At 36.2% G+C, this 13,496-nt stretch overlaps 2 protein-coding genes across 8 annotated transcripts in view; one reads left to right on the forward strand and one right to left on the reverse strand.

Moving 5' to 3' along the window:
* The window catches only part of klhl15 (kelch-like family member 15), a 34,822-nt gene extending 30,966 nt beyond the window's left edge, over positions 1-3,856 (forward strand). For 3 of the 4 annotated variants that reach the window (XM_069890039.1, XM_069890040.1, XM_069890038.1), the window contains exon 4: positions 609-3,856. In XM_069890039.1, the coding sequence (XP_069746140.1) occupies positions 609-1,718 (1,110 nt within the window). In that variant the 3' untranslated portion in view covers positions 1,719-3,856. The remainder of the gene's footprint in view (positions 1-608) is intronic. The other variant, XR_011341846.1, reaches the window with a different exon arrangement.
* Positions 3,857-7,609: 3,753 nt separating this feature from the next.
* Positions 7,610-13,496, reverse strand: part of c7hxorf58 (chromosome 7 CXorf58 homolog) — a 52,083-nt gene continuing 46,196 nt past the window's right edge. For 2 of the 4 annotated variants that reach the window (XM_069890051.1, XM_069890049.1), the window contains 3 exons: positions 11,710-11,939; positions 8,777-8,912; positions 7,610-7,883 (listed from right to left, as the gene is read on the reverse strand). In XM_069890051.1, the coding sequence (XP_069746152.1) occupies positions 7,689-7,883; positions 8,777-8,912; positions 11,710-11,939 (561 nt within the window). In that variant the 3' untranslated portion in view covers positions 7,610-7,688. Of the gene's footprint in view, positions 7,884-7,963; positions 8,674-8,776; positions 8,913-11,709; positions 11,940-13,496 lie in introns of those variants that run through there. The other 2 variants (XM_069890052.1, XM_069890050.1) reach the window with 2 other exon arrangements.

Genomic DNA, 13,496 nt, shown 5'->3' on the forward strand with positions numbered 1-13,496 from the left:
GAAAAATTCAAATATGGTGTATTGCTAGCTACGTAATATGAAATGTGCTACAAAGTAATATTAAAATATAAAAATCAGTGTCTGAAGACTTGCTTAAGCCAAAGATTTTAAAATAGAGAAATTAGTGAGCCTGTCATTGAGTGCCTCGTGTACTCATCTCGATGCAGCAATATTCTTTGTTACATTTCAGTTTTCCTATATATAGATTATTTTTATTTGTAAAGTTTTTTCAAGAAAATAATAGTTTCTGCTTTCTGTGATAGTTCCTCATGACTGTGCAGGCTTTGGGGTATTGGATGTGTTGTATAATTAAATCTTGTGACTGCTTGCTGTACTAGTGTGTAATTTACTTTGCATTGGTTGAGTTACCTAGATTATGAAAGTTGGATTGTAATGTTGATCATTTTAAGTGCCTGTTATGGTTTGGTCTGAAATTTTTCACCCGTAGAGCTGCAATATATTTCTTTGTCAAGGATTTACTATTGTTAATCACTTAACTATATTGGGTTTATAACCAAAATGGAACTGATTGCAAGAATACATTATTTGAAGTGAATTCTTCTTATTTTTATAATCACCATTTTATTGTACCTTTTGATTTTCCTCAGGTAAAGACATCTGAATTTTATCGCTACTCACGACAGCTACGTTTTGAGGTTGAACAGGCTTTAAACTACTTTCAGAACATGAATCACCAACCACTCTTGGAGATGAAATCGAATCGCATTCGTTCTGCCAAGGCACAGACTGCAGTTTTCCGAGGGATGATTGGACATAGCATGGTGAATAGCAAGATTCTTTTGTTGCACAGGCCCCGTGTCTGGTGGGAACTGGAGGGTCCACAAGTGCCACTGCGACCTGACTGCCTTGCAGTTGTCAACAACTTCGTATTTTTGTTGGGAGGGGAAGAGTTGGGTCCTGATGGTGAATTCCATGCTTCTTCCAAAGTCTTCCGTTATGATCCCCGACAAAATTCGTGGTTGAGAATGTCTGATATGTCTGTTCCCCGATCAGAATTCGCTGTTGGCATCATCGGAAAGTACATCTATGCTGTGGCAGGCAGAACAAGGGATGAAACCTTTTACTCAACAGAGCGTTACGATATCACACAAAATAAATGGGAATTTATTGATCCATATCCAGTTAATAAATATGGCCATGAAGGAACTGTTCTCAACAGTAAGCTCTACATAACGGGTGGGATAATGTCCTCTTCAACCTCCAAGCAAGTATGTGTTTTTGATCCCAGTAAAGAAGGCACCGTAGAACAACGGACAAGGAGAACACAAGTGGTTACCACATGCTGGGAGAATAAGGCTAAAATGAATTATGCACGCTGTTTTCATAAAATGATAGCCCACAATGGGAAACTTTATGTTTTTGGTGGTGTGTGTGTAATTTTACGTGCATCCTTTGAGTCTCAAGGCTGCCCATCAACCGAAGTTTATAATCCTGATTCTGACCAGTGGACTATCCTAGCATCAATGCCTATAGGAAGAAGTGGGCATGGAGTGGCAGTTGTTGAAAAACAGATAATAGTCCTTGGTGGTCTTTGTTACAATGGTCAATACAGTGACTCCATACTCACCTTCGATCCAGAAGAAAATAAATGGAAAGAAGATGAATATCCAAGGATGCCTTGTAAACTGGATGGCCTACAAGTCTGTAGCCTTTACTTTCCTGACTTTGTCCTGGAGCATGTTCGGAGATGTACCTAAAACAATGCTATTGCTACACAACACTAATAGAAATGCAGTTTATGGTTTTTAAAACTGTAATCAATTTTGATCGATTTCATTTTCAGTCATAATCAATTTTAAATGAAATTTGCCCATTTACATCTTTGCACACTTATCCGGCACTCTGAATACCACTGCAAAAGAGTTGTTTTTAAATTCATTCACTAGGTAGGGGCTTTGCAGGCTGAACCAGCAATTAATTTCCAATCTCAAATTGCCCTTTAGAGGCTGATGGTGAGTTTCTTGAACCACTGTATCTTTGGATGAAGTTTTGCCCACAATGTTGTCAGTGAGAGTTTCCGGATTCTGCCCAGCAACGCTAACAGACAGCAATATATCTCCAAGTCGGGAATATTACTAGATGTATGTCTATTTTTGATAACTTATTTATTAGTTTTTCCTTTTTAATTTCTTCTTGGTATTTTGAACAACTTTGGCCTTTTCACCAAATTTGTGAATTCTTGTTAAGTTGTAAACACATTTTTCTCGATTGCCTTTTACTGATTGATTAATAAGTGCTTTGAATTAAATTCAGAAAATGCTGGAAACATTTAATAATTTGGGCAACATCTGTGGAAAGAGAAACAGTAAATGTTTCCAGTTGAATCCCTTAATCAAAGCAAGGAAAGAAAAAAGCAAGTTAATTTTAAATTCAGAAAAAATGGAGGCAAGGATGTAGAGATCTCAAATCTCCTCCTTTGCTCACTTAGGCATATATACAGCATGGTAGCAGGTCCTTTCAGCTCACGAACCCGTGCTGCCCAATTCACCTAGAACTCCCCCCATGTGTTTTGAAGGGTGGGAGGAAACCAGAACACCTGGAGGAAAATCACACAGGCACAGGGAAAACGTGCAAGCTCCATACAGCGCAGGATCCAAACCTGGGTCGCTGGTGCTGTAATGGCGTTGTGTTAACTGTTACTCTCTCCCTTGAGTTCCCCACACCACAACTCCTTCCAATTCTTTGGATGATCTTGATTGTTTATCCTTTTAGCAACCCTGTCTTTTCCCTTTGTGAGAGATTCCTTTTGCCTTATTCATGAGTTTCCCCCTGCTGTTGAAAGTAACTCTGTTTCTCCCTTTCCCAGTATTAATAAAGTGTCTTCAAAAGATATTGTTTCTCTTTCCACGAATGCTGCCTAAGCTGATGAGTGTTTTCATTTCTGTTTCAGATTACCAGTTTCTGCAAGTTTTGATTTGGGAAATACTTTTTATGCAGTTGAATATTTCAGCGATCATGAGAGGAATCTGATTATTTTGTCCATGGTGTTTAGGTTATGTGAGGTCATGGAAGTGGAATCTGCAAGCTGGGAGAATCTTAGAGTAAAATAGTTGACTGTTCTAGGGACATTAAAATCTTTACAAGGAAGTTTTTAGTTTCCTCCTTTGTGTATCTTATTTGTTTCCAGATTACTTTTGCATATTCTCTGACTTGATGCAGCTTTTTTCTTCATTTGTAATGCATTTGTTATACTAATGAGTCAAACCTGGCTCTGGAAACTTTAGAATATTCTGGCTCCATCTAAACAAACCAATTTAAGAAAGGGTTGCTGGGAAATCCTTTATTAGGTCATTTTGGAGTCTTTTATTTGTTTCAATTTTATCATCATTTTGTGAATGAGGGTTTTCAGATAATAGGATAAATTTTCAGTAGAATTGCATGAGTTGGGAAATGTACAGCACTGATTTGTGTGGAAATGAACTGTTTTGGTGGTGAAAGCACTGGAAAGGATTATCTTTTGAATGGAAAATATGTTCTGTTGTAAGAACAATTTTTCAATGCATGCATATTTTACTACTGTCTCATTGCATTCATTGATTCCAGAATGAACAGTAAAACGATTAGCATCTTTTCCAGGGACTGAAAAATTTATCTTGCACATTTGTAATACTTTAATTTCTCTTTTATATCCTGTAAAACCTATTTAAAATATTAGATATGTTTACTGTTTTAATTATTCTAGAAATGAAAAAAGGCACGTTGTGTTTTATTGTAAACATTAAAAATTGTAAAGGGATAGAAAAAATGTATAAAATGTTGCTTTGTAAATATTGAATCCTATTTTTCACTGATGGCAAAGTGGATGCATTGTTTCCAAATAAAATGTATTTAGTTAGCTATAGTCTTGAAAATTTGTGACAGAAAATTAAAGTAATGAAGAAAAATGAGATTTATTCCATTAACATTACCATTATAGCAATTAAGTCATTTATATTTAAGGGCACAGTTAGAGATTGGCATAACAAAACAAGCTATATTCCTCATTCTCATCACTTTACAACACATTCTGATCTGTTAGTTGTTCCTTTGCAGATAACCATTTTCTGGTTTTATGAATTCCATTTCTAATGATAAGAGGCCTGCTCCTAGACTGTCTTTGTATATAAATTTTAAAAAAACCAAAATCGGCATACTGATTTAAAAGAGAAAATGGAAGAAATGATCAGCAGGATTAGGCAGCATCTGAGAAAATTGTGTTGAGTCTCCACCCTTCATTGGAACTGATTTCTATCATTTTTAGTTTTTACTAAGTAGCCTGCATTTTATTTGAAATTTTAAGTTGAGTCTAATTTCAACAAAAGATTCAAGGAAAATGTATGCTTGTATGATGATGGGTAAAGGAGTTAAGTCTAAGTCAAGAAAAGACCATAGAGCTTGCAGATTTTTTTTTCCTGTGTGGGTATCATGTTTGTATCTGAGAATTTTTCTCGAAATCATGTTCCCTGTTCAGGATTTTAACAATCTTGCAACAGCTTTTTTTGTTCAAGGATTTAGTAACCGCGAATGGATATTTGTATTGATGTCCCAGAGATTACAAGTCCCTGTGTTTATAAATTAAATTTGAAATGAAGACTGTAAGGATTAATTTAGTGCTTTGGTTTTGTTCTTTTGGGTCATAGAAGGACAGCAAAGAAAAACTTCTGTAATGTCAAGGTTTTGTGCAAAAGGGAGGTGTTTGTATATTTGAAGGTATTTTTTGTCCTTGGATAATTTCAGTTAAAGAGCAACAAGAAAATCATAGCTTTCTTAAAACCTGCAACAATTTTAGATTTTTTTCTTCAAATTAACATTTCCCTGAATTTACCCACTAAATCACGGACTTGCTCTTCCTATGGTGTTAACACACACTTTCATCAGCAAGAATAGGCAGCAGGCATTTCCAAGGATACCCATGTTGAAATAAATTTGTATTTGACGAAGTTCTTGTGTTACTATTTATGTTAACTGTGACACTGGCAGACTAACTCATTTTAGTATATACATCGTACTTCAAATACCCACATTATCAGTGCAAAAAAATTTTGTGACTTTTTAAAGCTGACAATATTTGTAAACAAAATGTAAAGAGTGTTAAATAAAAAAGTCTTTTAAAATTGATTTGTTTGTCAATGTCACTTGAGTAGTTTGTGAAGAAACCATTTTCAGTCAATATCTTAATTCCTGTCAAAAGTAATATGTGCAAAAGGTAGTATTTGTGGGCTTATCCGATTAGTTTGAGAGCGTAATATTTTTAAATATGCTTTTATTTCAATTGGATATTGCATGCTTATTTTCCAATGAGTATGGGATGACTGTGGATTAACCTAAATCGTATGTTACCTGCAGTGGTTTTATTCTTCATCATATAAAATCTGCTGCTTACATTCTAATGTGTGTAATATACAGTTTGATCACTTGCATAAATGGGCCCTCTGGGTTTTAAAAGGGTTTATGAAAATGACCAAGGCTTTCATGGTAACTATCTGCAAGATTAGTGTAAAATGGGTGCTTAAATCAGTGGTCCAAAGGGCCTGTTTCGGTGCTGTATGGCTCCACAAATTATTTTCTTTTTCTCTCTGTAAACTGCCTTGAGAATTAAACAAGGATGGCTAAATTGTCTTAAATTTCTAGATGGTACAATGACTTCATTGTAACCCATTAACTCGTTCCTCTCTGAATAGGTTCAAAAAGTTCTTAATTTTCAAAATGGATCACCTTCTCAGAACAAAAAAATATTAATTTGCCAATGGTGTTCCTTTTTGTGTAAATTAATGGTGCTGTCCAGTGTTATTTTGCAATATTTCCATTCATTGTTTCAAATAATATAAATCCCAGTCAGAAATAAAACAATAACATCTTTTTAAGTGTATAATCTCTTAATTTACAAGAAATTAAAATGTAGCTTTGTCCAATAAAATCTTTGTTCATCTCACAAGAATGATGGTTATGGATATACTTGTCTTTTTGTAGGGCTAGCAATCTTTGGTCCAGGAAAGTCTTCTTTCCAATCTTCAGCTGATCAATAAGCAAACTATAGATGGAACGTGTTCTGTTGTGAGAAGTAAAAATCAGCCAGAGTAACTATTCTTCCTGGATGCTAACTGTAAGTAAATAGCTGTTGTTGATTCTAATTCAATTTGTGTCTTTTCCGCAGTTGGATAGTCCACTGCTTGGCACTTGCACTTGCTCAAAATGTATAAATTGCTGCAACGATACAAGCTGATAATCAGATTGATGCCTTGTATCATGAAGGATAATTGTGAAACAAGATACTGATATGTATTAAGTAATCATGTCAATGTGCTGGAAATGAATCAGAAACCTAATAAATGGTGCTTTTGGATATATTACACAATGCATCAAGTCACAAATAATTTCAATTTGGTTTATTTTTTTAATCGTTCATTTAGTGACTCACTGGTATTATCTCGCCAGGCTTCCTGATTTATCTTTTCAAAGTATGTGTGCATTTCAAAACTTACTGGGGGTGTATGTTAATTGGGTGTAAATTAGGTGGCATGGACTCATGGGCCGAAATGGCCATTACTGTGCTGTATTTCTAAATTAAAAAGTTAAAAATTTCAAATCTGCTTTAATTTTAAAGTTGAAAAGCAAGGATCAGTGAAGGTGGATTGACATAGTTTTCCTTTCACAATATATTGCATTCCTGAGTTTTAAAAGGCATATTTAAACTTTATTATCCAGCGACATCTGTGCATATTATGTTTCCTTAATCTTTTCATGACTTGTATATTAAATTTACTTGCAGTGCTTGATCACTAATTTTATATTAAAAACCTTGGTGTTTCTCATTGCATTGTAAATAGCAATAGCCACTTTTAGTTGACTTCCCAATGTGAATCTGTGCAGTGCTCTCAAATGTTCTTTTTAATTCTATTCTCTATTGAAGAAGCCATTTGGTGGTGGTTCTTGAAACATTTGTATCCATATGATACCTTGCCCAAATGATTGAGACTGGCACACTCAACTCTGAATTCTGAGTCCAGAAACACGAGTGCATTGACCAAGGATGGTATTTTGCTGTTGAACTCAAGGTGTTTTCATGCAAAAATTGCCATTTCTTAGGATGCTAATCTTTCATGGTCCATTTTAAACATGGAATTAAGCCCACTCTCTGTTCGTAATAGGTTGAATTAAAAAACTGTGTAAACGCAGTACAATTGCCTTGGCCAATATAGCTCAGGATAGATGAACAGAAAGATGATTTCAGCACTGCTTGTGAGATCTTCCTGCATTCAGTTTGACTGCTGTCTTCCTACATTAAAAAATCTATTACTTTTGAATTCTATGAAATGCAATGCATCATCCACAGGGTAAAGGAGCTCTTGTTGCTTAAACAGTCACCTCTGCTATAATTCATGGGATCAAGTTGCAAGATTGGTTCTGACTACAACTGAGATCAGTATGGTTGGTTGGAATTGTATCAGCGTACAATCTGTAACATAAGCCATGTATTTGAAAGAAAGTGAAATACCAGAAGGATGTTAGTTCACCTTCATGTAGTAATACCTTGATCTAGTGCTCTCACCAATTGTATTGAAGATAAAAATAGTTATGCAAAACAAATTGTATGCAAAGTTGGTCAAAGTGAAAGGCAACAAAAAACTTTATTGAATTTTTTAAAAATTGGCATTTGTCATATAACGTATACTTTTTGCATTCCTGCATTAGTCAGGGAAAGGTGTCTCACATGTATCAAGTGAGAGATTCTGTGACCAAGCATAGAGTTTATCCACTTCATGCTCCCATTCTTCTTCTGAAGATGAATATGTAACTTGATCTTTTTCTTCTTGATCAGAACTCGTGACATACTGAATGTCATCCTGCGCAGAATTGTGGGCAGTTGGTTTATTTGGTTCTTCCTGATAATTGTGTAATGAATTTAAGAAAATTAGTCAAAGTAGCATTATTTGGTACTTCAAAAAGACGATACATTTTTCTTGCTGTTCACTCTGTCATCATTACCCAAAAAGAGCAAAGCTCTATCACATCAAGGGTACACTGATGTGGTTTTTCTTACACTAACAACTTCAGATTAATTTTGTTATTCATATCACAAGACTTGCCACAGTTTCTCTTGTGTAGCTTCCTCTTTATCCTATTACTAATCATGCCCATAAAAATGTTATGCATTATCCTGAAAAGGATGTGGAAAGGGCCAAATATGCACGTTTCATCAGAGAAATGTAATGTAGGAGAAAGCCATTGACTGTTGCATTCAGAAAGGAACTGGGTGAGGGTTGTGGGAGAGATCAGGAGATTGGAAGTAGCTGGACTTTCCTTCCATACATGAAAGGCTTAACAATTTTTTAATGCTGTGCACATTCAGTGATTGTGAACGAGTTCAAACTTTCTCCCTTTCTGCAATCCCCTCAGTCCTCCATTTCTTCAAATGCTTGTCCAGCCTCCCTTTAAATGGATTAATACAATTTAGCTCAAGCATTTCTGATCATTGCATCTTTGGATAATAAGGCTTCCTCTGAATTTCCTGTCTGACATTTGGATGTCTATCTTGCATTGTACACTTCAAAAAAAGCATTCTCTAACCTCACCAATTCCTTTCATAGTTTTAAAAGATCATTTTTCAGTCACCTTTCAGTACTTTTTCCTCAATTAAACAGTCCAGATATGTGCTAATATTTCTGGTATCACCTTTGAAATAGATGACAAAACATTAAGGATTAAAGCATTTTTATGCCATATGCCACAAATATTAAGGAGATAAAGTATTTGTATGTATGCCACATGATGTTACCTTTTTATTTAAACCATAAATCTTTCTCATTTTGGAAACTTTTGCTCTTGCTTTGTAAGACCGTCGTGACTCCTTGCCTGCTTTTAACAAAACTGTGGGTCGATTTAGATGGGCGAATGTGGCTGGAGAAGCTGACCTAGGAAATGAAACATGTGTCTGTTCATATTTTGTTTTTTTCCCCTTATTAATTGTCATTTTACTTGTTGGATTGAGTGGCGGCTACAAGGTTGTGGTCAGAGTTCTAGTTGGTTTGTTGTAGAAATTCTTATTGCTTTTGATTGAATATAGCATTCACAGGCTAGCTATGCTAGAATTATCCTGAGAAATAGGGATATATTACATTATTTTTTATCAAAATTACAGCCCAGTATATGATGAAATATTGGGAACTTCCCCAATTTTCATCATTCCATTGTGCTTTTCATGAGAAATCCAAAAATTCTCAACTTTGGAATCTGTTTCTCTTGTCCCCACAATTGTTCTGCAGCCAATCTCCCCCTTTCCATCAGCAGATATGGTTTACAATTTGATTGTAGTATGATCTATCCATCACCTTTGGAGCCTTATCCTCCAGGAGTTGCAATAATTGCACTTCTACAGTAGTTGTTTCTGTCATTTCTATCTTGGGGAATTAGATAGCTTTTGTTTATCACATCATTCATGAATGGGTTTTCAGGAAAGATAAAGCAAGATCTCTACTTTCACAAGTCTTCAATTGAAGGAGAAGCAGAAACAGAAGTAAATCATTCAGCCTCTTGAGCCTGCTGCATCATTCAATGGGGTCATGGCTAATCAACATTCCTCATGTTCAGTTTATTGTGCTTTTGCCATAACTTTTTATTCCCTTGCTGATTAAACACCTATCTCAACCTCCGTATACCCAAGTATTCCATCCACACCCACAGCTTTCTGGACAAGAAGTTCAAAGACACTCAACCTTTCTTAAATGCCCACTGCTTTATTCTGAAACCATGCTTCTGCTCTGGACTCTTCCACAAAGGGAAACATCTCGCCATTCACCCAGTCTCAATTTGTATTCATCTTCAGAATTTTGTATTTCAATAAGGATCCCACTTTTAAAATATTTCAATGAATAGAATCTCAACCTATTTTAATCTTGGTGGAGGCATCTTGTTGAATGCCTTTTTACAACTAAATACAAATAGTGGTTTCTCTCTCTCAACATGAACCCAGACTGCCTTACTGCATCATGATACCTTTATGGTCATAATGACTCCTCTTGATTGGATAATGATTTTCCAAATACTGTATCACTTTAACTATTGATAATTTTACAACAATCAATGTTTTCTAATGGACCTATAGTTGTCTGTATTTTGCTCCCTCTTCCTTTTGAATAGGGATGACCACAGTACTTCCACTGCAAAATGTGATGAAGAACAACTCCACTCCCCCACTATTTTTCTTTGTTCTCCACAACTATTTCGGCATTCATTCTCTGGAGGGCAGATGTTCATTTGGATCTTTTGTTTGATTATATTTAAGGGACCTCTTATATTCATTCCTGTTTACCTTCATAGCTTATTTTCTCTATTTTTTTGGTCCTCTTTTGCTGGATTCTGAGTTTGTATCATTCTTCAGGTCTACTTCTCACTTGTCTCCTTGTACATTTTCTCTTTTAACCTGATACCTGCTTAACTCTCTTGGTTAACCATTGTCAATTTATCCTTCCCTTAGAATCTCTCCTCCTCATTTTGATGAATTACCTCCTTAAATGTCTGCCATGTTTGCAAGTATCTTTTCTGTTAATTGATCAGTTCAGAACACTTCAGCCTCATTCCATGGCAATTTGCTTTATTTAAGATAAACAGCCCTAAATAAAGAGTTCATTTAAGTCTTCACATCCAAGTCCTGCCTCTCAAATTACAAAATCTATCATGGCACTAATTTTTAGTAGATGTTTTACTTGGATCACTTATTAAACCTACTCATTACCAGATTCCAAACGGCCTGTTCCATGCGTGGTTCTATTTGTATTGGTTTGGAAAACTACCCCAAGTGGACTCTGAATTTAATCTCATTACTGCCCCTTCCATCTTGATTAATCCTTTTTCACCACTAGTTGTGCTGCAAATTTATCTACAAAGTTTATCCACAAGGTATTTAGCTTGTCCTTTTGCCATTTTTAATAATCTTTTTTGTTTTACTGTGGTTCCATTTGCCTTTATTTGCTACCTTGCATTCAGCCATTCTTTCTTTCATTTTTGTCCCTGTCAGTCTCCTTTAGTCATCCCATTCGGTTTCCATCTCCCGTTGTTTCCGAATAAACTATTAGCAAAAGCACGAGCAAACATTTGGTCATAGATGTTTTTGGGTGGCGCAGGCTCGTGGGCCAGAAATGACCAGTAACCATGCTGTCTCAAATTTAAATTTTTTTTGCACTACCAGTAGGTGGTAATTCTGCCTCACTATAGGAAAAACAACTGCAGGGTTTTATGTGATGTCGTGTATGCACTCTGACAATTGATCTGATGACATTGCATCTGTATATTGTACTTGTGTAAACATTAATAAACTTCATTCACAATAGGATGCAGGCATTCTGAAGAGAGGTGAATCGAAAATCAGTTTAGAAATTCAAATGAAAGTTGTGAAAATAGCTAATGCCCACAAAAGGATAGAAATCCCTGAGCACAGATTCCTGCCATCAAAACTGTTCGAACAAAGAATCTCTAAAATGGCCAATATCTCCTTTTGTCCCATTCACCAACAGATTCAATGTATTTCCAAGAGTAAAGAAAATATCAAGCAATATTCTAATGCAAAATGTTTCATCAACTGTTTGATAAATTGAGACGAATTTTTAGTTCTGTTTGCAATGTCATTGTTGCTAGATTAAGTTTATTATTGGTCAATCTGTCTTAATCTATATGATTTCTGAAAACAAATTACATAGGTTTCACGAAAAGTACCTGGCCTGAGAGATTGTTCTCATCTGTTGAAGCCGAATTTTTTCAGTTATTGGTTTTGAGAGCAGAATTGGCATTTCATCCTTTAAAGGTTGTGATAAAGTTCTGCTGTGAGCATAGTCTATGATATCCTGCATGATTGTTGTCCGGGGAAGGTTTGTCAGGGTCAACGTCCTCCAGTAGTTGTCTCTGCCACCAAGACAGGCTTCAGTCTCATCCAGATTACTTGTATACTACAGAAAAATAACATAAAAATGAGAAAAAAATCTCACAGATAATGGAGTTCTTACAATGTAGCATAATCAATTTAGTGCATGTGATTCACCTTTTATTTCACCTTGGCTAACTTGTTTGTTTACCATTGGGTTCCAATGACAGGTACCACACATGTTTTGCTTTTTTAAAAAAGTATTTTACCAATGATAAAATCTCCTCAGATGGATCATGTCCTAATTCTTTTAACTAGATACAGAAACGGTCTTGCGTATAGTGTAAAATAGAATTCTGATTACAGAATTATTGTAACACAGCTGGCCATTCAAGCTACTATCCATGCTATTTCCCAGCAGAGCAGTCTCATCCATCCCATTTAAATTCTAGTTTGTTTTCTGATTGTACCAGTTCTCTGTTCCATGGTGCAGAACAGTACAAAATGCACATACAGACGTAACACTTATAGAAATAAATGATACGTATATACATATATTAAAATAAATGTTATTAATAAATAGTAGAGTCACAATGTTATTTTAGCAGTTATTTAGCAGTTTCACTGCCTGTGGGAAGAAGCTGTTCCTCAACTTGGTGGTTCTGGCTTTGATGTTCCTGCATCTCTTTCCTGACAGGAGATGCTGCATGCAGGGTGGTAGGGGTCCTCAATGATTTGGCAAGCCCTCTTTAGACAACGATTCCAGTAAATCCAGTAAAGACTCCAGTATCCTCTCTACTGCTTTTATGGTCTGTGATGCAGCTGCCAGGGTGCTCTGGATTGAGCTCCTTTAGAAAGATGACAGAATTGTGGCTGATAACTTGCCCACCTCTGCCTTCTAAAGAAGTGCAATCACTGTTGCGCCTTCCTGACAAGTGAGATGTTATTTGTTCAGGATAGGTAACTTATTAAGTGGACTCCGAGGACCTTGGTGCTCTCTACTCACTCCTCTATCGAGCTATTAATGAGCAGTGGAGGGTGGTTGTCCCTGGTCCTCCTGAAGTCCCCTGTCATCTCCTTTGTCTTGCCCACTTTAAGACTTATTGCTATTCTTGCATCATTTTGTGAGATTTTTCACCTCTTGTGTATATTTTGACTCTGTTGTTGCTGATGAGGCCAATTATTGTTGCGTAATCTGCAAAATGACTGTTGGAGCTGGATCTGGTGTTGCAGTTGTGTGTTGTTAGTGAACAGGAGTGGTCTGAACACTCATTCCCAAGGGGTGTCAGTGCTCAGCATTGTCATTCTGCTTCTGACCCAGCCAGACTGCTGTCTTTTAGCTTGCAAGTTTAGAATCCAGTTACTGAGAGGGGTGTTGAGACCCAGCAAGGACAAGTTCACCAACCTCTGCATTAAATGCTGAGCTGAAGTCTATGAGCAGAAGCCTGGTGTAGGAGGTGTCGTTCTCCAGGTGGGTTAGGATGGAGTGGAGGGATAAGGCTATAGCATCGTCAGTGGAACAGTTCTGTGTAGATGAATTGAAATGCATCCAGCATTTCTGGGAGGTGTGCTTTGATAAGTTCCATCACCATTTGCTCGAAGCATTTCATAATGGTGAAAGTCAGTTCCACTGAGTTGTAGT

This window comes from Narcine bancroftii, chromosome 7 (assembly GCF_036971445.1).
Source record: "Narcine bancroftii isolate sNarBan1 chromosome 7, sNarBan1.hap1, whole genome shotgun sequence".
NCBI lineage: Eukaryota > Metazoa > Chordata > Chondrichthyes > Torpediniformes > Narcinidae > Narcine > Narcine bancroftii.